Source organism: Frieseomelitta varia, unplaced genomic scaffold, assembly GCF_011392965.1.
Source record: "Frieseomelitta varia isolate USP_RPSP 00005682 unplaced genomic scaffold, Fvar_1.2 scaffold_67, whole genome shotgun sequence".
In the NCBI taxonomy this organism is placed as follows: Eukaryota; Metazoa; Arthropoda; class Insecta; order Hymenoptera; family Apidae; genus Frieseomelitta; species Frieseomelitta varia.
In genome coordinates, this window is record NW_025110445.1 from 81,142 (window position 1) to 108,525 (window position 27,384).

The following is a 27,384-nucleotide window of genomic DNA, read 5'->3' on the forward strand; positions in this document are numbered from 1 at the left end:
TAAATTAGTTGACCAACAATCATTCAGAATTATTTGCCTGACGTATATTAGTTGAAATATTACCCGATGGAGATTAAATAACGTTACAAATGGACGTGAATAGTAACGTACCGGAAATTATGAAATATAACGTTCATATTTTAATTTCTTTCAATATTGAAATATATTTTTTCCCATGATGTCGGTAGAATTTTATCAGCGTGTTCATTGGTATATATATATATATATAGGTACACGAATGTACGGGCGAAAAGAATGTTGTATGCTGATCGATCATTTAAAACCTCATTAAAATTTTATATTCAAACGGTAACGTAATTACAGTTACTAAGATGTAAGATAAGAGTGAATTAAAAATTTATGTGGTTAGAAAGTAGTCATTAACAGGTATCAGTACGCTCAGTCCCTCCAGATTTAAAGCAGCGGTTATTTATACCGCGTACGCGTGCACGATTCAGATGAAAGATGCAAATTGAGTTGTGAAATTGAGAAAAGAAAAATAAATGTAACAAAGCGCGTAACAATTTGAATGATTCACCGTTCCTATCAAGAGAAAGATTGAATTTTATCGCAACGAATGATATCTTCATACTTTCGTCTGTATTAATCCTAATTTGTCGTACTTTATTTTGTGAATATGTGCGTCAATTTTCAAACGATCTGCGTTCTGTCCACTCGTACGCGAAATTTCGTTAAAAGAGAACTACGACGTCCGGTATACCGGTTCCCACAGCAACATCAGTCGAATTTACATACTCTCAGACGTAGTCGCTGCAACGCCAAGCGTCTATCCTGTAATTAAAATTCGAAACAATGTGTAGGCTAGCCACACGGTTACATAATTAACGTAAATAATTAGCGCTTTATCCGGCGTGTTCAACGTTGCTTCCTCGTGATGCTGCCAATGCAAATTGGCCAGCACACGACGAGCCAACGAATTCCATTTCGTTACGTAATTGACACCCATTTAACGGTAACTCAGCTTCCCTCCTTCTCGAGCAAAACTTTCAGACTTGCACGGCCGTAAGCCTGATTGCTTGTTTTTAATTCGAGGGATTCACACGTACCACGCGTGCACCGCTACTACTTGCGAACCGTGACAGCGAACAGGAAACCAAAGTTGCTCGCCGTTCGCCGCCATATTTCGAAGATCTTGTTTCGCCTATCACGACTCGAAAAGCGTTCCTCTGTTCCGCGGGACACGGTGAAACGAGCTGGAGAAGCTTCCGGCTGTAAGCGAGCCAGGCTGAAAAATAGGGAAAGAGGAGAACGGCTGTCGTGGTAGACAGCGAATGCCCTCGGTATTTGCATAATTCACCGGTCGGGGCTGGTGGGAGGAGGAAGAGGAGGACGGTCGTGAAGAAGCGTGAACTTGCGACGATCATAACTCGTAACTCGTTTGAAGCGACACGCTCGTGAGCTCGCGTCTAACCGAATCACGTTTACGTTGTTAAATTGAGTTTTACAGGCGATCCGATGGATTGTTCCTGGATAACCTCTGCGCTCTATTACATTATCCCCCTTATATACACCGTGTCCGCTCTTATGGGAAAGTCTACCGGCCATGATATTTCGTTGCAGCTTCTATCAGAGACGTTCACACACAACGTGGAACGCCATCATAGTGGATTTACATATTTCATCGTCGCGAAAAAGAAGAAAAAAAAAAAAGAAAATAGTCGGTAGAATGGGAATGGAACTGAACTGTTTTCCGTTCCTCTTTGGTTTACACTTTTTTCCAAATTCCTTTAGACCTCGGTCTAGAGACTTTCGTAGGATAACGTTTTTTTTTTTTTTTTTTTTTTTTTTCACGGAAAGGATTATATACATTGAAAAGGAAAAGAGTTAATTTTCTTTCCACCGAAACGAACATTTCGAGTTATTGTAAAAAAATATCAATCAATACTGTTATTTCCATGCTTCTTGAAACATTTGTCGGAATTTCAGCGAAAACATTTTCGTTCCACACTTCAGGTAGTAACGGCGCTAGTTTCTCTCGCGTTTCAATAACAAACGAGGATTGAGATCGGATAGTACGAACGAAGAAACATCCCGCGATAATAATTCCGGGACGGATATTTTTCAACACAACCGCTTGGCCTGTTAGAAGTATATTAGGTTAGTTGGAAGTATCTGGCAAAAAAAGTTGGCCGCCCACAATAGGATTAGTATCCCGTGGGAAATCAAGCCGGCGTAGGAGAGCAGCTTCCCGAGGAAATTCTTCGACCTCGAAACGAAAAGCTTAAAGTATTAATTGTCTTCGTTTCAAATACGTTCGTCGTCGACCAAGCGGCGACCAAGTTGCCGGGGCACACGTGCTGCGTAAATAATTGGAAGTTTAACTTTAAATTGCTCTCCTCCGAGCGAGAAACAAAAGTTTCGGTAGCTCGTTAGCGTTTCGTTGCGCGTTTTATCAGCCGCCCGGTGAAACCGCCGCGTAAAAGCAAGCCGGGGAACACAGTCGCTCGGTGGGTATTATATACGAAAGATAACAGGGGCGGCGATACGCGCCGGAAAAAATGGTTTAAGCGCCGGTTAATTCGCTGCAATCGCCGTTTTAATCGAACGGCCGCCGATCGTAACTACGAGGCTGCCGATCTCTGCGAGCTCGTCCCGCGTTGGTCCGCGATATATTCGGGATCGGCGTCGTTATCGGTTGTAGAAACGTGAAATTCCAGCCGCGGAGACACAGTTGTTTAGGAGATTAGAAGTTGAAGAGAGACGTTCATAAAATTTAACGTCGATCGAACGATTGAAAGATAACTAAATACTTCTTGTATCATATCGGTAGGATATCGTCTCAGTATTTATTGATTTTGTCTGTCTAGTTGAACGAAATTTCCAGTAATTTTCTGATCGAGCAAAGCTCCGCTGATTGAATTCGCTTCCTGTATGAACGAACCGAAGAGACTATCCAATTATACAGTTATATAAACGATATTAAATACTCTTTTCATATCGTAATGATATTCTTAATTGTCATTGTATATCGCATGTTGTATGATAATATAATCTAAATCACAACGAATAGGAAGAACGGTGAATGCAATGGTAATCACAAAAAAAGAAAAGAAAAGAAGAGAGATATTTTTGAAAGTCAGTCGGTCGAAAGTTAATTAAATGTTTACGAATGACACAATATGGCTCTGCAAATTTCTGCAGGGCCATTTGCTCAGTAACTTCGAGCGGTGTCCTGATTTATGGCACTTGCGTTATTCCTGGAGAGAAAAACCAGCAAGAGGACTGGGGTCTTGGCTGGCTCATTAGAACCTGGAGGGTTACGTAGATTATGGCCACCGAGCCATATGGCATCTACTCGATGAAAGTTCCCGAAAATATTGAAACGAAATTCGCGCTTCGTGCGAATTCGATAAGATTCGTGTAAAGAAATTCGACAGTACGTACAATCCACATTGAAGGAAAAACGTGAAACAAACACAAAGGATCCACGGAGAATCCATCTAGGAATTTCGTGAAATTCCAAGTTCCTAGAAGGGAATAAGGATGCCCTTCTGAGGACATTGAATGCTCGCAATAAAAGCTTGGGGGTCGAACGTACTTCAGTTCTTTCGAACAAATTTTCAATTGATTTTATAATTATGTTCTTTCCATTTGCGTGACTCGATCGTAAGCAACAGTTCGCCTCTCGAGAGGGAGAGGTTGTTTGGCTTGTAACCAAGACAGTTCGACTCCCGAGCGCTCTTTGACAGTCAGATTATCGCGTCAAGTAGAGGAGACCAGTTTCTTTATACATGTATTCAACGCGCGAACGTATTGCAGTCCACCTTGATCGTAAATTCACGGGTTTCGTTCGGTTTTGTACGGTGTTGTCGTAAACCGTCGCACCGCTCTCTCGAACACCATTAGGATAATTGGATGTTGACCTGTACAGAAAGCTGGCCTTTAATAACATTATTATTTCCGCTTCATAGACAACAGTTGGCAGTTTACGGTGGACTTTTCTTGCTCACCGAAGCAAACTCCGTAGCGTAGTTTCCTTCCGAAACAACTCATAAATGTGACTCGCAATACGATAATACTTGCATTACTGCCGATTTCTTCATGCTTCCGAGGATAATTGGATTTATGAAATAAATTGTGGAAATATTTAAAGCATATCTGCAGCGCGCCTGGTGTATTTACGAATGGAAATAGAGGGCTGGGGTGGGAGGGGAGAAAGCTAAGAAATGAGAGGCAATAACGCAGTTAATGTGTCCGATAATGGTTTGTGAAATGTACTGAAAATGTACAACAAGGAAAAACGAAAGGAATGTAAATGGAAACGAATGTCATTTTTCGTTCGCACGTTTCATTTACGCGAGTGATATCGTTGACATTAATATGTCAATGGTAGTAGTATTAATTAAATTCATATTAAAAAAAAAAAAAACACGAAACAGACACAAAGGATCCTCGGACCTTTTAGGACTTATGAAATCCCTAGAAGAAATAAGAGTGCTACCTGAAGACTGTAAATGACACTTGGAAGTAAAAAAGGAAGTCAGTTCAATAAGAGAAACTGGTTTTTTAAACATTTTCCCAAACACAAATCAAACTGAACAACCGAAACAATCAGGTAAATAATAATAAATAAATTTCTCATGTTAAATGCCATGTCAAAGGCGTGGCAAGAGGACAACACAGGTTAAGGCATGTAGAAAAAAAAAAAAAAAAAGAAAAGGAAAGCAATTCAATTGGATTTTATGCGAGCTATCGAACCGTAGAATTTTTGAATAAACATCGAACTGTACAAGTGTGTAATTGTATAATTATTTATATATATTACATAAATGACCATAAGTGAGGAATAAAGCAAATACAATTTGCTCCTCGGATTCAGAAACGTAAAATCTACGAAAGTTATATATAAATCGAACGAGAGATGGAACGAGTCCAGCATCCTCGTTCAGCGAGAGGACAAAAGCGGCGAGATGCGCAAGAGTCGCAAGCTCGGCCACGCGTAAATATCTCCCGTTGTTCGCCGCGAAGAACTTATCTCGCGTTTCTTCTTTAATTAGAGGCAACGGGGGAACGTAACGCCGAAACGGAAGGTTGAAAACCCAAACGTTTTCTCATTTCAAGGTTCGTGAATCTCCAGGAGACGGTAGACCTCTTCTTCCTCTACTTGTGCCTTCCTTCCTCCTGTCCCCTCCGTCCCGCTTCCTCCTTCTCCTCCTCCTCCTCTTCGTTCACTCCACGTCGGAACGTCTGCTTCCGTCTCCCAGGCCAGGCGTCGTTCCAGCAACCAATCCGTCCGACTTCTCGCTGCAACGGACGAGCTTCAAGTATTCTCCGAGTTTCAACCATGCGATCCTTATTCAGAAAGGTTTCCGCGTGTTCACCGGCTTGGGAACAGTTCCGTCGGATTTCACGCGCCCTCTTGGATCACTACCATGGAATAATATCCGAAAGCACTTTTCTAAGTAAACGACCTACCACTTTATCCCGGGTGGGGGATAAAAGGGGGAGGGAGGATCCTGTTTGACCGCCTCGTCGCCGATCGACGAAGATTAATTCGATCGACGAATTGAAGAAATAACCGGCGTTCGAAGCAGAATCGACTGATTGCATCGTTGGATTTCCGCATAAAGAAACGACACTCGGTATTTTTATTCCACGTTACAACCGTGGTCAATGGTGATGTTACGAGATCTGTTTGATGGAAAAAAAGAGTGTTCTTCTCTTCTTGACACGGTCTTTTTATAATTTTCTGTCTGGGGTAAATTGAAGAGAAGTCGAACAAGTTGGTAGGGCACTTTCGAAGAACTATTATCGACTCATTGCGAGTTAGCACCGAGCCAATATTATATCAGGTCTGGTTGGTCATCCAACAGCATTCCTTGGATCGCGAAACTTGACACAACAGGATAGCTTCATTTCCCAGATTTCACGGTATTTTGTGAATACGTCGCGTGCATTTAAGCGAAGCAGCTTCAAGTCTCATTAGCGTCGGGTGAATGTCATGATTATATATTATTATATATCGGCAAAGTTTGAAACTTTCGCTTGGAAGTTCGAAGCTTTCGCAGAAGTCGCAGAAGTAATTAAACTGCCAGTCGTTCGTTGCATTAATGAAGCTCGATGTCTGACGGGATCATATTTAACGTGCGTTCTATGTACCGAAGATAATTACCCTGTGTATCCAATTTTCCACCAAACACTGTATGTTCCCAAGTAAATAACTAACACAAGTGGTATCTATCTACATTCTCGGATTGGTTTCGAATTTCGTCTTCGCAGTTTTTCGACTTGATGTCAACAAAGTAGAACGTCGCGATTTTCGAAGAAGAAGAAGAAGAAAATGGATAGATTCTCGGTAGAGAGATCGAGTTTAGAAACGGAGATAGAAAATTTCGACGCGGAGGGCGAGAAAGAATCGTTCGGTCGATAAATATTTATCGCGAAACTTCCTGTTATCTGAAACGATACGGCCGCACAATCAATGCAGTCGGCCGCGGCGAAGGGGATGGGGAGGGGGATCAAGAATTTCCTTCATCTGTCCGATTCGTTCCGTGATCCCACCGCCGCGATCCCTCTTTTTATTCGGACGTATCGCCCAAGTATATAGCGGCGGCGTGAACGATGCCAGCTATTGGCCGCGAAGAATGCGAGTGGAAAATACTCGGTGGATAGCTAGTGTAACTGCGGGACGGCGCAGAGCCAGCGCCGGGCTCTTCGAAAGCCCGAAAAGAAGAAAGACGAGGAGGTGTTTTCTTTGGGTTTACGTGACACCACGCGCGTTGCTCCGATATAACTCGAGCAGATCGAAGCGGAAAGTTGCTCCCATCCTGGCGGTATGCTCGGCCGCCCCCCGGGAATGTGGGCCTTCGTCTTCACAACAGACTCTTCTCTCTCTCTCTCTCTCTCTTCCCCCCTCTTCCTCTCTTTCTCTCTTTCTTCTCTTCTCATCCTCCTCGGTTGCTTTATTTCTGTCTTCCACCGCGTCTTTCATATACCACGAACCAACCTCTTCCTTCTTCCACGAAGTCTTCTCGACTTCGCCGTTTCCCCTTTCCTGTTGTATTCTTGGGCTGCTGGCTATGCCGGGTGACACCCAACCTAACCCCAGGCCAGAGTGAACCTGAACCAGCCAACCCTGTCATTCCAGTCAGTCATCCACTCGACCCCCTTTGCTCGTTCCAGCAGTCGAGAATCCAGCCGCTACTTACGCCGAGGGATACTTTTCCTCGGGCCTCCGTGGCTGGCGCGCACTTTGCTCCAGCTTTTCCGCTTTTCGCTGGGCCTCGCCTGGTGCCTTAGCTCGTTTCCAGCGAGCACGACGAGACAACTGTACGACCAATTGTAGCCGTTCTCGCGGGAATGGTGGTTTGGGTGCGCGACGTGACGTTGCAACGGGGCAACAACCAGACAAAAAGTAGATTTTTTTGCACATCCATGTGGGAAATTCCGCGATGGAAAAGTTCGATCTTGTTTGAAAATGCGAGTTTAAAAAAAAAAAAAAAAAGCGAATTTCATCGTGTGGCGGCTGCGACTCGTTTCCTGCGGGCTGGCAGGTGCGCAAGCAAAATATTATCATTATCGATAACGAGTTCCCTTGTTATCTTTATCATTGTTATCCTACGTGCTCTTGGCTTTTCGAATGCTCTTGTTAATGTCCCGCCCTATGATTGTAAATAGAGCGAGACCGTGGTAGTATCGACCAGCCGTTGACTTTTCTTCGCAACTTCTTCGCCATTCCAATTCCAGCTTTCCGATACTTCTTTGAGAAACGTCGCTCGTCTTAAACATGATCCTTTTGTGAGCGATATTAGTTGAAAACTCGAAAAAGAAACGGAAGCGATCGAAGCGCTGACGGAAGTGTCTGAATCTCGCGAATCATGAAATATCGAAAGGGTCTTTCATCGGAGCAGCAAGTTCCATCATTTTTTGCCGGAATCGCGTGTCTGTAATCTGCGTATCTCTTTCAATCGAATTACGTTCTCACCAGGTTGGTCCAATTATGTAGTAAATAAAGTTGCACGCTCTTCCGTACGTTAATTGAGAAACGTATACACTGCGCATTGAATTTTACAATTGGCTCTCTGATATTCTGATTCATTGTTGTTGATTCAGTTTGGAAAGTTTACGGTACGATGAACGCGGAACCCAATTTTGCAGCGTTCATTTGAGAAGTTGATATTGTATAATATATTTCGAGGTGGATGATACGCGAGAGCAAGAATGTGGTAATTCAATTTGGAGATGATTGGATCGAATTTACAGTCAGACGAAATTACAGTTTTTGCTGTTGCTTCGTAAACACCGTAAATTAAATCGATCCTTTCGGTTCTAACGCGAATTGAAGTTGAACAATACATTTAATTAAACGTTCTTAGTTTGTTTGCTCGCCTCGATAATCAGAATTTAACTTTCCGCTGTCTCGTCTAATACTTTCTTGCCAATCTGACATTATCATCAAAGTTGTCTCGTCGTCGTCGCCTCTCTCCTTTTCATTTCAAACGGATATTTCCCGGACGAGTGAGATATTTCGTGGAGAATCTAAGAGACTAAAGGAGAACAAGAGGCAAGCTCGACTAGTATTAATCAAGTTTAACTTGAAGAATTTATTACAAAACATTAAAATTATTGAATATCTAGTTAATTTGACGTTAATTTAACGAGTATCTCATCAGATGTTAGCCTGCTCTTCAAATTTACTTCGTCGAGCTAGATTATCCCTTGTCAGATGATATTATATGTTACGATATCTTGAAAATCCATTTCTAAAACCGGAATAATTTTTACACAAATTATGCTAGAAGTCTCTCTCTCTCTCGAACGATGGCGTGCCATTTTTCAATGCCGATCAGCACCAATTTAAGTAAATAAGGCGAATTACAACGATTATAACTTTATCGCGAAGATTCCATCAGGTCGTTTCACGAACCTGAAAATAGCTGGAGATACGTCGTCGAAAAACAAAAGCGGAAATAAACGAAGATTACAGAAGAATGATGGAGGCAACGCGACTTAACTTCTGACGTGTATCTTTATTAACGCTAATTATAAAAATACCAAAAACTACATCACTCGAGATTCAACAATTTTTTTGACATTCGATGACACAAAATAATGATTCCTGACGTTCGGAAATTCATCCCTGATCTCAGTTATGATTTCCGTTGAAAGATAACACGAAGATTGAACAAACTGTAAATAAAAACGAAAGTATCGAAATCAAGGGATAAACAGCGCAATTGAAAATTCGTAATATTCTTTATCAACAGTTCTCAATTCTAAAGCTGTATTACTTAAAACCATTAGTATTAATTAATTTCAAGTCTGATGAGTTGAAAGAAAATTGTGTCGATTTGACAGTTAACCCTTTGAACTCTGGCAAATGGGTGACAAATTTGCTATAAAAAATTTGGAAATTGCTTTGTAAATCTATCACACTTTGAAAAATTACGAAAGAACAGATTATATAATGATAGTAATAAATGTATTCACTGTTGCACATTAATTTATCCAATTCAAAACATTGAAAGGAATAGGAAAGTGGACCCGCGACAACGTTGAAAACGAATCGAGTTCAAAGGGTTAATATCGGATGATTCGTACGATCGTCTGGAATTGGCTGGATCTGGCATGGTGGCCAGATAATTCTGAGGAGACATTTCGATAGGACGGTTTCGACTCTTGACAAATGGCTTGCAGTTGATATCTTATAGTTGGCCTTATAGAGGATGATGTACGATGACTGATGATACGTCGTAGTTACCGTTGCTCCCCCGAGATATTATTTTATCCGAACAGAAACTGCTTTCCAATTTCTTACGCAATTTATATCTTACATGTTGTTGTTTAATTCCCCTCGGTGATCGATCGTGCGCCGCGGAGGGCATGAAACAGGGAATATCGACGATTGTACTGCAATTTACATTCTCCGTGTATTACACGGGCAAGAGAAAAGCATTTTAGAGAAGGGACATACAGAGATGAATAATATCCGCGACGACAGATTTGTAATTTCGATAATTTAGTTCTCCCTTAACACCAATCTCTTTAAAAAGTATACGATTATATTTCGATTAATATAAACGATGCAGTTTCAATAGAACTTTTCAGATTAATCGACTTGTAGTGTCTACGTTTTATCAGACCCTACGAATAAAGCCTCTGAAAGTTGCTAATATTGTTTCTTTCATCTTCGAGCGCACGAACATCGAATTTTCTGCAATTTTAAGCGAGCTTTTTCATCCACTGCATGTTACATACGATCTTGTTCCTTCTTCACGCCTGTTCCACAATTAACACTGGAACCACCGGCGATGGAAACGTAAAATTTCCACCAGAGAAAGTTAAAGTAGAAAACTTTGCAACACAATGAAATATATAATACAATGTTTTATTTGATACATTTTACGAAGACTCATTTAAATCTCAAAAAATACATTGTTTTATATCCGCAAAATATCCAACAAAATTTACAAATTGGTCATTTTGATAATTTTGGTAGTTCTGGTGGTTGATACAAATTCGCAAACACGTGTTTCCGAAACCATCGGCGTTCGTCGAGTCGAAAATGAAATTGTGTCTCGACGAGGAGCGTGGTCGTCTCCAGAATGGAGGATTTCGAAATGGCAGGACGACTTCTCGCAGTATTCGCGTACGAATAGAGAAATCTCGGTATCGCGAGAGCATGTTCTGTCACCCGGTAGCCACGGGCCTGGCACTTCCTGCCGCGTTTACCGTGCCCGTAAACTACGAGCGCTGCACGCGATTATCTCGATCCAGTTCATTAACATAGCCAACCCGTCGAATGGACTGGCCGAATCGTTCCCAGCCGACTCTGCCCTCTTGTTTAATGCACGATAAGTCGCGCCCGCCAGCTCTTCGATCTAGTCTCCACGCGATAATCCCGCACTTTATTCAACCCCCGGTAATCTAAGATAGCACACACACGCCGGGCGACGCTATTCGCAAAGAAGAAAATAACCTCTCTGCTGCTCGCGATTATAACAGTGTCGCCACTGCGAGCGTATCTGTATGTCGTTCGATTCGACCGCCTAGATTTAATAGACGTTGGCAGCGTCTCAGACATTGTGTTCGAAAATTTTCAATGGAAAATTCTACCGTATTTTTCATCGTTGCAACGCGGACTTTTACATCGTTGGATTACCTCGTATTTTCCCGAGAAATCGAAATTTTTGTTTTTAATCGCCGAACAACGCGATCTTTTCGTATGAAAAACAATCTGTGTAATTCGCTATGTTTACGATATTTCTAAAATTTGGACAGCAACGACTCCAATTGTTTCGAACTCGTGATCGAATGTTGTACTTTGGATATTTGCATTCTGTAAAGTCTTCCGTCTCTCTTCGAATTTCCCATAAACGCGTAAAAATCCGCGGACTGCTCGTTAGAACTCTATGAAGCAGTTGCTCCAACGAGCGGGCGTAAAGTCTCTTGTTTGCACGCTGTTGTCCCGATAATGGCGGATTAATTTTTTCAGTGAATCGACCGATCGCAGCGAACGCGATCGAACCGATGAGGTTAGGTAAAGGATAAAGCAGGTCCATTACCATTCCTTCATTTTTTTCCCCCCTCGTCTTTCGCCACGAGTATCGTGCTCATAAATTTCGCGTTCTCAGGGTCACCGAGCGCGATTCCCACGCTGATTGGGCGTACAGCCCCGGCTAACGGATGCTGGAAACCCGTGATCTTGGATACTCACGTGGTCCACTTTTCGTTCGTGCAGCACGAATAAACTCGATACTCTCGAAAAACGCTGCCGCTTCTTCTCTCGATCAATTGTTCACCGTTGACGTGAACGACGACCAACCAAACCCCACTGGCCTCTCTTTTTCGCGTTTGAAACACGAGACTTTTCGTCGGCCGCGATCAACTCCCGGATTTTAATTGGTCCTCTCTGTTCGACGATTGACCGATCCGCCGGCCGAACCGTTCGCGTTCCACCGTGACAGAGGATTGCATTTCGTCGTCTGCTTGCTGAATGTATAATGCAAGAGCGATCGATCTACGCGTACGCGCGTTCGCAATTAGCTTTGTTCGTATGGCCGGCGAGTGTCTAGAAATCCCAATTTCAAGGCGTACAATTGAGACTGAAACGCTCGTTGTCGACGACGCGTGGATGACACAATTATCCTCCGTTTTGTGTTCTGGTGCTTACCTTTAGATTACAACTGGCACTTTCGTTTGCAATCATCCGTTGTTACAGAAACGACCGCGCGCACATTCGTCTGTAAATTCCCGTGAAATCCGGAGGTTTTCGTTTCGTGCGATAAATATTGACAGTCAATTCTCGCGAGCGGGTGAAAAAGACAACAGAGGAAATAACTTTCTACCCTGCGTTTTTATTTTTGCGCTTTATCATCTCCGACTGTTATCATTGTTCCAATATATCTCAAAGCGCGCGGCAGGCTTTTCGAAAAAAAAATGAAAGCACTGTAATTCCAACGATTTGAAAAATTTCAAATATCATCGCTTCTCAGAAATCGCGAAGTTACGACGCTCCCTCCTACACGAGGCGTAATACGATTTTGCACAAATTCGTATTTTCGCACGTTGACAGAATTTCGTTCTGTAATTGAACGAATTTCCAATATCTCTCTGTTTGAAGGATTGTCATAACTGTGAGGTATGCTCGTCGTTTGCGCGTGTGTGTTTCTACCGTGAAAAAAAAAAAAAAAATTGACCACCAGAAGCGACAAATGTTCGAGCAATTTGACCCCTGACAACCCGTGTCGCCTCGACAGGAGCCTGCATTTCAATCGATGAACTTTGCGTCGTCTCGTCTTGCACGAAATTCCTCGCATTTACAGGCCAGGCACGGTAATATTTAGCATAATAATACGTTGATTGATACGTACGTGAGCCAAACTGCTGTCGTTAGGAATGCACGATTCGTTTCAGAGGCCTCGTCTGAATAAGAGGCCGCTTATCCTCGATGCGAGCGTTCCTAGTGACTCCAAATGGTTTGTAACTGTCCCGTAGAAGCAACTTACCAGGAAACCTACTTAAACTACCAGCAGGTCTTCAGATTAACCTGGTCATTGCCAACACATAAATTTAAGACTGACTCTCAGCCATTTACCTCTGGCAACCGATCCAACAGTGTCCATTAAGAGGTGTTTTTATAGAAATCTACGTTACTGGGAAGTTCTTGGCATTGAAACTGTATCACTTTGACCCACATTTCGGCGAAACTGACCATTTTTGTCAGCATTCGCGGTGCACGATGCTTCTCTTTCATTTGTTCTGATGAAGAATTTGCAGAGAGGAAACATTAACCATGATTGAAGTCTTGTAACAGAGTTTTCGTAAAGTTGCGTGCGAAATATTAGTATTTTGTATTTTAGTATAATATTTTAGTATTTTGAAGTTCTGTACTATTATTTTATTTTCAGTTTCAAAGTACGTGTATCGGTACTTGTACAGGGTGAAATATATTTTTTATTCTTATGTTCAGTTCGTTTCAACTCTCATTGTTCTCACCTACTTAGGAATGACAATTTTCTAAGAAACAGTGGAATATGGAATGCAAGGCTCGTAAAATTCCATTCGCGTGTAACAACGCGTTTAAGTCGTCGTTTTCGAATACGTGCACGTCTCACGTTTCTGCGAAGCTATTTAAAACGCGAAAAAAGGAATTTTAAAACAATAACAGGGGAGAAAGATCCGAGATGAGAGTTTTAACGAAATGAAAGGCACTTGAGTGACATTATCCGCGTCTAGTCGGGTCAATTAGCGTACAAAATTAATCTTTTCGATCGTCGTTTCTTTTTCACTCGAATAAATGTTTCTCAACAGCAAAATTTTTAGCAATATCTAAAATTCGTAATATTAATTTCTCCTGTTTGCCAAGTTTATAAGACGCTGTCTGAAGTGTTTCACTTTTATCAAAACTACTGAATAGATATCAGTCATAATTGTTATAAAAGTAACAAAGGATCTGCAGGTGATGTGTTGTTGATGATGACAACTGAACGAAACCATTCGTTATAAAATGAGTTTATTTTCTCTGTACCATATATGCTATGTACAACATGTGATTACGGTACTGAAGTATACGAAGTTTAGCCAAAAGGGTGACGTCTTGATATTGTGGTATAAAAAAGTGGAGGGGGGATAGATGGAGATAAAAATAACGAAGAGTTAATTGAACGCGCGTACACTTACATCAGAATGTTCCATGCTGGACGGATTAATTCGTTCCGTCGCAATGCTCGTTCCGATATTGTCTGTCTTTATCGTACATACTACGTGGGTGTGCACGCGCGCGCACGCTGCATTGCGTCCGAATTAACGTCGCTAGAACGTGGTTAGCCTACATGCTAGACATGGACGCGCAAGAGTAGAAATTTAAAAAAAGAAAGAGAGAGAAAGTAAGTAATAATAATAAAGAAAAGGGAAGGGAATGGAAAAAAAAACACAATGACAAAACGTGACAAGATACGAGTATTCTTGAAGGGCGGTATACGTTAAACGTAAAAAATAAATAAGCCATTATGGTTGGTGCGCGTGTTTATATAAAAAAAAAAAAAAAAAACGCTCGATCGTCGGGTAAGCTCTGTACGTGACTCGCGTGATCGCGATGAATCGTTTGGCCGACGTTCTTTTTCTTCTCATTCTTTATTCTTTTCTATTTTCTTTTTTTTTTTTTTCATTTCGAAGCGGGAAAATCTCGGGTGCGGTGAGGTGAGGATAGGAAATGGGAGGGAGGAGGAGAGAGAAAAGGTAGGGAAACATGCACGCTTGTCAAGGTACAGAACAGACTCGAGCTTTTCAAGCTTACGACGGAGTAGGCGCGCACCTCAGGCTCGAGGACAAGCACCGACGTCTCTGCACACTTGTGAACACTCGCGATAAAGAAGGCGAGGCTACGAATATAAGGCTCATTAAGAAGGACGAGACGAAGGAAGCGCGGAGGAAGAAAGAAAAGAGGACGGGCGGGAAGGTGGGAAGGGGAAAGGTCGGGAAAGGCAAACTTCTTACGCGCGAAAGCGCCGAGCACCCTTCCCCAACGTCGGTTGGAGTTTAACGCTGCAGAAGTGGTGTTCCTCGGCGTTATCATCGAGAGAGCGATCGTCCTCGAGCCTAATATTAATCGTTTCACCGCGGCTCCTGCAACTTGCTCGCTCGCAGGCCGCGTTAACTTAATCTTAATTACGTGATCAAATGACGATACATGCTTGCACGATTTTACTTCCATCGTATACGCGTTTAATAGTGGGAAAATTACTTCATAAGTGACCTTATCGACGATAGAAACGATGCAGTTTCCATTGACTTGAGAATCAAACGCGCTGCTGGCTGGCCAAGACGCTCTTATCGGCGACGATCGGGCCGCGTTCGATCAAGTCGATGAAAAGTGCTCGGGTGTCATTCTACAGAACTACTTGAAAATGCTGTTTTCTTCTACAAGATGGCGCGAGAAAATCTCAGACCCCCTCGCATTGCTGCGAGCAATAAATCGTTTTTCTTTCTCTCTTTCTCTGTCTGTTTTTTTCCGGGTCGTCTCCTCCAGCGAGAAGGAACGAAATTCTTCATGCACCATCTCGTATGCTCTCGCGTATGCGCTAGGATGATACCTTTAAACGATCGCGAGCGGCGAGTCACTCACGCTCGCGCGTGCGCGTTCGCGGCCCGCGATTCCAATCGTCGTTCGTACAATTAGGTTGTTCGAACGGTTTTTATACGAAAGAAAAAAAAAAAAAATAGAATTGGCTCTACCCTCTCACCACAAGCAAATTGGATATACTACGTCAGCGTTAGCGAAAAATCCTTAGCATATTTCGTAAGTGTAAGATAAAGTTCGTTAAAGGAAAGAAAAAAAGAAAAAAAAAAACAGAAAAAAAGTCGCGTCGCTTATTGATAACGCGTGTAGGCACCGTCGGTTGGCATCTTATTAATTGTATAATATGTGTACATGTTTGCTGATATTTATACGTATGTGAAATGGGCAGGAAGCCGAAGCGGGAGGAGCGGCGCGGTTTCGTGCCACGCCGGTGTCGGACGTTCCGCACAATAGCTCCGGTTAACGTGCTCTAATGGCTAGCGAGAGAGAACTACGTCACACCCATATTCTATGTTTTCAATCAATGCCATTCGATTGAAAAGAGAAATTCCATTTAGCGTCGCGTTTCCATTGTATCAAAAGTGAGCGAAAGCCTAGCAATCTCCACGGCAATTAGTACCAATAATTAAAGCGCGCGTCCTTTCAACGCAAGCTCGATATCTCCGACTGTTGACATTTTTCCTCCCTCCCCTCCCTCCCCGTTTCGCTGTCATTTCCCGCCAAGAGCATCGCGCGTCGCGCCTCGGATTACCGTGGTGAAATGAAAAAAAAATAAAATAAAAATAAAAAAATAAAAAAAAAACAGAAAAAACGACGCCGCGTTGCACGTTGAAAATCCTGACTTGTGAAATCACTAAAAGATGGATATAAATCATTCGTTCACCGTACCGAGAATAACGAGAGACATTCTGCGTTACGAATTCCAAATATTCGCACGAAGCAAGGAGGCGCAGACCGAATGGAAGAGAGCAAGAGAGACACGCGGACGAACAGAGAGAAACTGCGCCAGATGGTCCGCGGCAAGTTCGTCGCCGTCGATAGACAAATGTCGAACAGAGGAACGATCCCAAGTTCGGTTAACTAAAACGCAAACGTTCCATACTAATCGGGAACCACTCGCACTTCGCCCGTCTTTATCTTCTCTCTTTCCACCCTCTCCATTTGTCTTGACGAGCGTATTCAAATTTTCAAGTTTCTCAATTAACTCGATCCCATCCCGGCGCCTTTGTGCTCCGTTGAAATCGATAAAGTCCCAGCGGCAAGCGGCGGCTAACCGATTTAAATTTATCCGACGTATCGCGCGCGCGTCCCTCCCTTCTATCCATCGCCGAATCCTCTGTCATAGATCCCCTCTGTTTTACCCTCGCTCGCTAGATCTCGTTGGTAGAATTTCTCCTTCCGCCGAACGAAACTTCGAGACCGGCTACTACAGTTTTGGCAGCAAGTTCCGTCCCAAGGCTTGTTATGTTAAACAGCAATTCTCCGCGAGGTACAACCGATCCGATCCGAACCGTCTCTCCTCGGCCAGTACATTGTACCGACAACCGTTTGCACGTTTGGATCTACCTTTCGAAGTTAAGATCGACTCGCCGTTCTGTAACTTTCCTCCGGCCGAGCTCGGATCCGCGCTGTAGCTAGCGAAAACGCTTCGAAATAACTTGACTCGACGTAAACCGCGTTCGTCCGCGCGACCACCGCGGTAACACCAGTTGCCGAAATTTTCACCGGAGCATATATCCGCGATAATAACCAGTTCGAATACTTCAACAGAAAGTCCAGGCTACTCGGTTGGAATCGACTCTCTGCCCGGTGCGCGCATATTTCTTGGATAATAAGTTCGAAACTATTTTAAAACGCGGTATAAAAGTTCGTTCACCCCTCCCGGGGAGGATCTCTCATCGCGATATTAATAACTTTGTTTACGCAACCACTGCAACCGAGGAAGAAACAACGAGCGAACTACTCTCTGTCTGCACTTACGGCCGACATCAAAGACTCGTCCCGTTGATTGGACGTAACTCGTAGCCATCGGAGCGCGTCGGATCCGGGCCAGATTGATAAGCTCACGTGTCGCGGATGTAAATTAACCTGACATCGACACGGATGGCCGAAATCTGGCCACGTTACGGTTAAATCGGAAAGGGTACGGAAGGGTTATACGATCCTGGCCTCTATTGCCCCACGTAGCATCTATCCTTGACGCGATCCCAACGTCGTTCGCTGTCTCGTTCCACCGGCTTCCTTCTTGCTCCCGAATTCTCGTCTAACCCCGACCAAGCTTAGCTTAACCCCGAGACGCCACAAGAGGCAATTAACCTTCCGCCAGCCCCTTGACGCGCGTTGCATCCCCCACTCAACCATCCGCCGCTAGTTCCTACCGCTGTCTCCTACTGTTTCCAGTTGTTCCGTTTCAACCACCACCCTCCGACCCTCCCCCACCTCCCCATCCCTCGGCCCTACCCTCCTGTTGATATCCCACTCGGAGCATCTGCATAATCATGCTCGATTCCCAATGCTAATTAGAGTCCGCACCGGTGCCGTCCTGGCCGACGCAGCCGAGTACACGTCGACCTCCATCACCTTCGAGTCCAACCACGCCTCGGCCCCGCTTCGGCTTATTCCGCTTTATCCTGTCTCTCGCGTTTCACGCACGACGAGATGAAAAGAAGTACGAGGAAGTACGGGGTGGATGGAACACAGGGGAGGGGGGAGGAAATGTCGCAAGAAGACATCAGGGCAGATTATGCGCGGTTATGAATGAAAGATGACGAAGCTGCCACGGGATAATCGATCGAGGCGGCCTCCTTTGATCGCGTAATCCCTTCCGACTGCCACCGTATAATCAATCCCCCCTCCCACCCCCACGCCCCTCCTCACTCTGAATTGTTCGTTAAACTATTTTCGCCAGCTTTTGTTTCAACCCGTGATTTCCTCTGAAAGGAGTTTGTTACTCTCAAGCAAGATTATTGCAAATCATACGTGTGCAAGTGTTTTATTTTTCAAACTGGCTTCTTAGACTGGATTTTGTCGCGTGTGTTTAGTTCCGCGTGTCGCGTGAGAAGGTTCCCTCCAAAGAAGAGATCAGCGATCGTGGAAGGCCAGGCCTGGTTGATTGAAATTTCAGCCGTGATTTTTTTGTTCGATTTTTCGACGTTGACGAAACGCGATATAATTAAAAAAACGGGGGGTTTTTTTTTATCGAGCATCGATCGTTTATCCTCGGGGGAATAGCAGGGGAGAAGTATAATTCTTACATGATAGAGAGCACGATAGTGTCGTCGATCAGACGGGCAGGTTTTCGTCTGGATGTCTGATTCTTCCAAAAAAAAAAACAAAAAACAAAAGAAAAAAAAAAAGAAATAAAAATTCTTCTATCTGCCCGGGTGTATCGATTCGAAGCCACACCGAATACTCTAGAATTTGCACGGATCCCGATTACAAGGCAACGAATCTGCTGCGCCAGTAGTTAACATTGTCAATTGGATTGCTCCAGCACTCCCAGAGATTCTCTTCAATATACCACGAAATTCTCAATGTTAATTTCTAGAAAAAAATTACGCGTGACATTACTTTCTTTGCCGAGTGTTTCGCGCAAGAAACGGAGACGAATTACTTTGCGAGACTCTGCATCATGTGGCAGAAACCGGGAAATAACGTTCGAGAAACGAAGAAGATTACTCTTCTTCTGCTCGACGAAAGGATTTCTCTGGGAAGTGTCGTGGAGGTTGGCGACGTCGGCAGCGGAGGAAGACCAAGAGATTGAAGGACGGCAGCGCAGGAAACGAAGGCTATTCAAAAACGGCGCGGCGAATATCCGGTGTCGTACAACTTACAGAGGCTGTCGGTGCGTCCCGGAACGGAATGCATTCCAGGAACGGAAACCGAGACCGAGAGAGCTTCCTGATGCTTTAGCATCTGGCGGCGTCTCTGCCAGGTGAAGGTCCACGCGGCGATGATGGCGATCTGGGCGACGAGGAACACGGTGCCAGCGACGATCGCCTCGCCGAGGTTGATGCACATGCCCATCGTCGACGTGATGTCCTCGCTCTCTACGAACACCGTGTCCCTGGTCGCCGAGCTGGCGTTCGACGTCTTGCCGTCGTGCTCGAACCCGAACTTGTCCGTGATCTGAATCGACTGCACCAGAAGGAGATCCTCGCGGTTGTGGGACGATGTGTCGGTGGCGCGGCGACGGCGACGTTTGCCAAAGGAAATGACGGAACGGAGCTCGCCGGTCGCTTCCTCCTGATCGCACTGCACCGGCTCGCAAGTCGGCATGCACGGTGTCACCAACGCGCGGAATTGAACCACCTCCGAGCTCGGGAACTTGAAGGCGTCGAAGTGCGAAAGCAGAATCTGAAATAAAGATAGGAACATTGTCTGGTGACTGTGGACGGCAATTGATTCGATGATTTCTTTCATTTGTATTTGTATAATGTTGGATGTGTCGCTAGACGAGTGATCGACATTCTTGGATGTCGGATGAGTCGCGGGACATTTTGTCAGCATTTTGCACAGGATATTGGTAAGAAATATTGGTCGATTACGGATTGAAATATCAAATATTGATTTGAAGCTTGAAAGAGCTTTTTGAATGTATTGTTTGAATGTATTGTTTTTCGATTGAATTGGCTAGCCAAATCGGTTGAATCGATTTCTTTAATCGACTCTTAGTAATAATTATCATTCATACGTTTCAGTTCTTCGTAAAATTCTCATTGTAAAAGATAACGCAACCTTCGATGTTGAATTGACTTGTCGGAACAATTTTAAACATCAAAATCCTCGATCATGACGCGAAGGAAGAATTGATCTCGCGACGTGTATCAACTGAAACGAGTGTGAATTAATTTTTGTCGTTATTGTTACTCGAGAACGCATACCTTTCTCTCGCCAAGATTCTCGCGGTTGTCAAAATAAATCAAAATATATGTACGTACGCGCGGACACTTGGAGGTTTTCTGAAAACAATCAACGGGGGCAAAAATTCTGCGCTTCCGTGAGATTTGCAAGTCACATGAGGAATTGTTTTCTGTCTTTGTTCGTCGTTAAGATAACACGTCAACAGCTGTGCCAAATAACTTCTTCTTCGGGCCGCGACAAAGACTTTCGCGTATTCTGATGCAATTTGCCATTCGTTGAAATAGTCTCGGCGCTGTTGCTTACCGACGACCGCGTTCGCTTCTTTCTCCTTATTCTTCATTGTATACTTAAATTGTTTCTCGTTGAATGCAACACACTGTCCCGTAATTTTCATGGTTTTCATCTAGCACGAAAGACAGATTACACTCTTACATACCGTGCAGCTTCGAAATATCATTTCCTCGATACAACAAGAATGTTAAATCATACACCGGCAGGTTTAAATTCACGCACTTGTTTTATCATTATGTGATTGAACGTGTGAAAAGTATCTGCTGTCTAGAAAATTTTCATTCACCTTCCGACACAGGGAGAAAAATATTTCCATTTTTTTTTATTGTACGGTGTATTACATAAAATGCTAGCAGCCCTACGAAAGGGTGAGGTTGGAGAAACTTGCGGATCGTTACCTCAAACATCCCGTTTACGGTGTTTGAGCTTATTCAATTTTCATACCCTTGTTCCTTCGCGATCGATATTCAATCAAGTTTCTTCAAATGAAAGGTAAAACCATTTATCCCCGGGACGTGGCTCGTACGTAAGGTGCTTCTAAGGTACAAAGTATGCTTCCAACGTACAAAGTATTTCAATATCCCGTAAATTACGCGGGCATCCAGTGAAATTGCGTTCGTCCCTGCTCGCCTACTGATAAAAAAATCAGAGAGCATTATATAGAACGCAGGTATCGCGTAACATGCGGAACGTTGCCTCCGTCGCACGCAATGTGCGTAATAGAAGATCGTAACAAACTGGTTTCGTGCACCTTACACCACTTGCACCCAATTTTATTTTTTTTCATTAAGTTTGTATAACGCCAATTACACCATATATACCCATACATATACACATGTACGAATGACACTTCCGTCTAGAATTTTTTCTGTTTCCGTTTTCTCTTTAACACTAGAGCGTAGAACTTCCATTAGATGCATTGAAGTCAAAAGAGGGGGAAAAAAGAAACGTTATAATTCAATAGAATATACAAGCTTCGATTTATACATTTAGTGGGAAATGTTTTAGTTTTATATCTATAAAGTTTTACCACTTTGGTAGTTTTAGCATTGACATTATACAAGAATTGTAACTTGTAAAAATTTGCTAATCAACAACTGTCCGACTGTGAGTAAAGGAGAATCTCTTCTATCGAATAAAATACTACAGATTACGAGAAGTACTCTACTTTTAATTTTATCAAAAAATCTTAAGCATCTCCGCACATTCAAATTTAACGCAACTGTGTAAAGACCCTCAAACTTTCGTCTTCTGCTTAATTACAGAGACTTTCTATCTGCCACTTTATGCCATAAATTCCTCCGTCGCGTATCTCGTAAAGGTTTAAAGGCGTTATCTCACGCGCGGAAGAATATCAATCCCCTCCCCCTGTTGTCGTTGTTAGACGGCCAACCTATGACACAATGGGGAAAATCAATTCGTCTCGTCGGCCGATATATCGGTTGGTTTTCTACCGGTTTCTTCATCGGAATCATCGGCGATCGACGATCATCGGTCTCCGTCATAAAGCGCTTAGCGCCACGCGCGCGCGAGCGTTCTCTCCTACGAAAACTGGTTTCTACACGGCATTGCCAAGTTCATCGTATTTACACACCGAGCACGTACATTATCGCGGCGAAGGGGAGGGAGGCGAACGAGGGGAGTAAGACATTAAAATATGCTTCATTCCACGTACAGCTTCATTTAGCTGTTTCTTTGGCGAAACGCTGTGTCTCGCAGAACGAGCGGAACTTTATTAACTCCATGTCAGCGGACAGAGCTGAGAAGCCGGCGGAAAGCCTCGCGGAGAACGAAGAGTCAGTAAAACGCGAGAAAAGAAGTGCATGCGGTGTATCCGCGGCATCTGGTACCGCGGCCTGGTGTTTCTGCGATCCCCTTAGACCCGACCAGCCGGATTCCCTACACGGCAACCAACCGTCGACGTACGTGACATCGGCGACGTCTGCGTTTAGTAGCGAACTCCGCCACGGAGTGATGACAGAGCTCCTCTTAAAACGTGGTAGACAGAGCTGTCATAAACGTACCGTGTCGTAGATCGGTGCTGCGCGTCGTCAGGCCGCGTATATATACACGCGCTCGCCGCGTTCTCCTTCCGCTTGATCCCTCAGCCCCGAGTAGTTGATCCTTCAGACGCGATGTCAAAATGGATTGCCGCGTTATATCTTCGTTTCGCGGGAGTAATTTAGAAAAGTGGATTTGGAGAAGGCGAGCTCCTCTGCTTCAACGCGAGTCGGAATTATCGCTCGTCTCGAGAAACTTTGGAATGAAACTTTCGCTCGTTGTCCCCCGTCTCACGATGGTGAATTTGATCGTGTTCCTTTTTTTTTTTTTTTTTTTTTTTTTTTTTTATTTTTCAAGCTATCGGGAACAGTTTTTGTCTCGACGGGTATACTTTGATTGACAATGTCCTTGGAATGTGAGTTTTTCAGATAGAACATCTTGCCGACTTACTTAAAAATGAAGTCTCTGGTTCAATTACTCAAATTGAACCAGAGAATTGCCGTGAATAGGAGATCAACTTGTTGAAATATTCCACGCGCCCGCGCGGTCAGTGAGAACTGAGAAAACAGGAGAAAAATTGGTTGCCACGCATGCAACAAGAGGTGTATATTTTACCCGAGAGACAACCCGACGAATTTTAATCTCATTAATGGAAGTGCTGTTGCGTCTAACCTTTTCAATTCGTAATTTAATTTGTACGCTGTCTCTTAACTTCTACCCCGATTCGACGCTGAGGGAAATTCGTAACCAAGGTTCGTAAACGATCGCTTTTGATTCGTCCACGTGCGCGTCAAAGTGGGTCTCGTACGTCACGAAATACCTTGTATATTGTACGTTTATACCAGTGTCTACAGAGAGGAGCGAGCGTGGCGGCTGAGAAATGTTTCCAATTTCATTCAAACCGGTTGTGAAATGGAAGAGCCCCGGTGCCGCGGCTTGGCTACGTGACAGACATACCGGAAAACCCGGACTTTTGGCAAATTCCTGGTTAGACGAGACGAATCCCTTTGCCAGGCCTTTCAGGGCCAAACCGAGTGTTTCTCCGCGTGTTCGTTTTTCTCTTCTCGCTATATACCAAGGTTAATAAAATTACCGACTGCCGGCTGCGAATCAGGCAAACGACCTCGTCGATGCGTACGATAATCTCGTCGAATAAACGAGCTTATACTATATCTACATTCCACGTAATCCTTCCTCGAGTTCGAGTTCTGTGACCGCATTTTAATATTTATCACGTATCGTGTACAGGATGTTTCGTGCAATTGGTCAGAGTCTTAGCTTCTTCCTAGTAATAAGGAAGAGAAAAATTAGACAAAAATTTCTTTGTTGCGTTAAACGAAAGGAGAAAGTACAAACGCGAGAGAATTGCTTTGCCATTTGTCCTTTCTTTTACACGCTGCGCTTTGTGAAATTAAAATTTAAACACAAAGTTACCTCGATTCTTTCTTTTCCAGAGAATAAAGAACGAATTGAAGTGTCCTTAAAGCTTTCGTTTTTTTTTTTTTTTTAACATTTCTCTCTTCCAAGAGAAGACTTTCGTTTAATGAAATTCTTTTCCACCTCCTATCGCTTTGAAATTGCGATTTCTCTCGACCGTGCGTTTCCTTTTTTTTTTTTTATAAAAATTGTAATTCGAGTTTTTAAAACAATGAGAGTCTCATTCCGGTACGTTCCTTTCACGTTTTTATTATCTTCCGTGTTTCAAACGAAGCAGAGAATGCTACAGGTGATGCAGCACCACATGTTTTAATCTTGCTTCTTCTTTTTCATTTTCTTGCACATTTCATCTAATGTATATTTATAATTAGCAAGATTGCAACCAGCTGTTGCGTGATGCAACGTTCCGTGTCACAGGAGATATGCAAAGGAGAAAGAAGGTACATCCGCAAAAGGATGATCCCTTATTTTCATAAGAGAATCGCCTCTTCATCCTTTTCTCAGTTTTTCATATGTTTTTTTCGATCCAACGTGTTTATTTGACTGAGAAGGTATTTCCCATTACGCGGTTAGTAAAAAATCTGCCGTCGGCAATTTATTTTTCTCGCGCTCGAATAATATTTGAATACTTTTATGATTATGGACCTTTATGCAAACTCATATTTTCGTGAATGTAACCGAAGAGATGAAATAAAAAAGAGGCAAAGATTTTTGTTCACCCTCTGAATATGTATTACAACGAAGAGTTTACTTTGGTTTATTTAATTGCGTAGAAATTCGGGGTCCAAGTAACGAAACGTGAAGAAATTGGAGAAAAGTCGAGACGAAGATTAAGATTATTATAGACAGTGAGCTGTTTTAAATATAGAATTATATGCTTTGTTTCTAGCTTAGCGACGTGACAAATAATTAACCTGATCAGATACCTTCTTTCTCCGTACGTTCGTCCGATGCTTTATCATTTCTCATCAAACAATCCATCCGTCTGTCCCACTTCAACGTACACGTTTCTTTCTAACGATCCTTCCAGTTGTTAGTCTGGATGTTCGTCTCTCGCTGATCCTCAAGTTCCAATTCTACCTCTTTCACTGCTTTAATCAACCATTCTATGCGTTAATGATTCCTCTGTTCTTCGTTCAACTCGCGGCCCGTAAAAAACAACGGAAATTATTAACGAGTAACGTTACGTCGTTGAATAGATAAGGTGAAAAAAAAAAAAAAATCGGATTCGTTCGTAGCCTGGGAAAACCTAGTTTCATGGTTAACACGATAAGTATACGATTCTTTGTTCGCGCCACACAATAAGAGTCAGCCACTTCACGCATTCGTAACCAACGGTGCCCCCTGGAAAAAAATTACATCCGCGATTTTTCTTTTATCAAGAACGACTTAAAAATCGTTCCAACAAACTATGGAGTGTGTCGAAGTCTGGATCAATCTTGGGATGCATTTAAAAAATTTTTCCAAATTTCCATTTTCTTATACGTATTTAAAAAGCATGGAAATTGATCGTTGAAATTGGAGGGTAGAAGAAAGTAAGTTTCTATATTTGTAAACGTTGAAAATTAATAATGATTTTTACACGTTAGGAAACGTCGTGCCAAATATTGGGCTATTCTACTTAATAGGTATTTCACACCTCAGTTGTTCTCCCTCGAACGCTCAAGTTGTTCGTTTCTAAATCAACATAAAGACCGTATATTCAAGAAAAATCTCCGCCATCCTTACGTGTACCAATCAATTTCCACCGTACAGTTTTAATTCCAGTCGTTCATATCTCGCATCACGGTTAGCTTCCCGTTGAAGACTGGTAGCTCCGCGCGCTGCGAGTCTCGGAGCGATTTCTTGCAACGCTCGCGCTGCATCCTCCGCTGCAAGACTATCACGAGAAACAGCCCGTTCGTCCGTGTAGCGCTGTCTGGTTATTCGCGGCGCTTCTTCTAGTCAGATTCTTGTTCCACGAATTGTAATTTCCTGTGTACGAGGGGGCACGTACAAGCAGCTATTCGTAGATCCAGGCCTCGTTACTTGGACAAGTCTCGGGAGGAAATGAGGTTAGCTCGCGTGATCTGTAGAATCGGCGCGGGACGAGATCGTGGTACGAATGGAACGGGTTCTCTCTGTCTCTCTCTCTCTCTCTCTCTCTTTCTCTTGACTAGATGAGGGGTGTCAAGGGTGTACACGACTCGGTGATATATCTCGATGCGCCGCATCTTTCCTGGATTAACGGATATAAATTTGCTCTTTCTTTCGAGCCCGGGACTGTTATTACTTTCTAATAAAGCGATATTGCTTCGCGGCGCACCCGCACCCGCACCCGCGCGGGCAAATGATGTGGAACGACGAGTTAACGAGGCGGTATGCCTCTTGTTCTCCCCCACACGCTGCTTCGTTCCCTTCTTCCCCTCCCGCCCCGTTGCATTCTTCTTTCTACCTGCCACTATGTCGTAACGATCCGTTTGTTTTACTCGTCGACAGCCGAAGCATCAATCGCCGTACGACGATCTCGCAGGACGTTCAACCTTCAAACCGGTGGACAGAGTTCTTCGAAATCGGCGATGACGAGATTTGCGGCGAACCATTAGCCAATACCTCGCCAACGTTCACAGTGAACAGTGAAACACTGTGATTGCCTTCGAGAGGAATTATTAATTTTCTTTTTTTTTTTTTTTTCTTGTCGCGGCGCGAATTTTACCGAAACGACAACACTTGAAGTTCGACCTTCGAATGTGCTGCATCGAAATAGATCGGATCTGTCAACTCGCGCGTCAGGAAATTATTCATTTTAAAATCTGTGTCGTACTTTTGTACTTTTGTCCTGGCGAATCGTGGACTCTAGAAATGATGATTATTTCTGTTGGAAGAATTGGTACGTTATTCCGAATGAGATGTACGAGTTATAGAAATATTACAAGATTATCAATGCCATTTAAGGTATTTAAGGTATTAAACTACACACACTTCTACTATACTACCAAGTTCGACCCTTAAATGCATTATATCGAAAGAGATCGGATCTGTCAATCTATGCGTCAGAAAATTATTTTCAAAATCTACGTCGTACTTTTGTATTTCTCTTGGCGAATCTAGGTAATCTCTGCAAAAGACCATAAAAGCCATTAATATCTTTCTTAAAGTATTAAATTACACACTTCCGCTATTGTACTACACAGAATCTCTACTTATCTTACTTATGTTCTTTGTTTAAACAAACTTCATCGCGTTTAATCGGTGTGAAGAATTCATCGTCC

At 43.3% G+C, this 27,384-nt stretch overlaps 1 protein-coding gene across 2 annotated transcripts in view; it reads right to left on the reverse strand.

Moving 5' to 3' along the window:
• Positions 1–13,958: 13,958 nt before the first annotated feature.
• LOC122535101 overlaps positions 13,959–27,384 on the reverse strand; it is a 246,490-nt gene continuing 233,064 nt past the window's right edge. For both annotated transcript variants that reach the window (XM_043666325.1, XM_043666324.1), the window contains one exon: positions 13,959–19,897. In XM_043666325.1, coding sequence (XP_043522260.1) covers positions 19,334–19,897 — 564 coding nt within the window. In that variant the 3' untranslated portion in view covers positions 13,959–19,333. The remainder of the gene's footprint in view (positions 19,898–27,384) is intronic.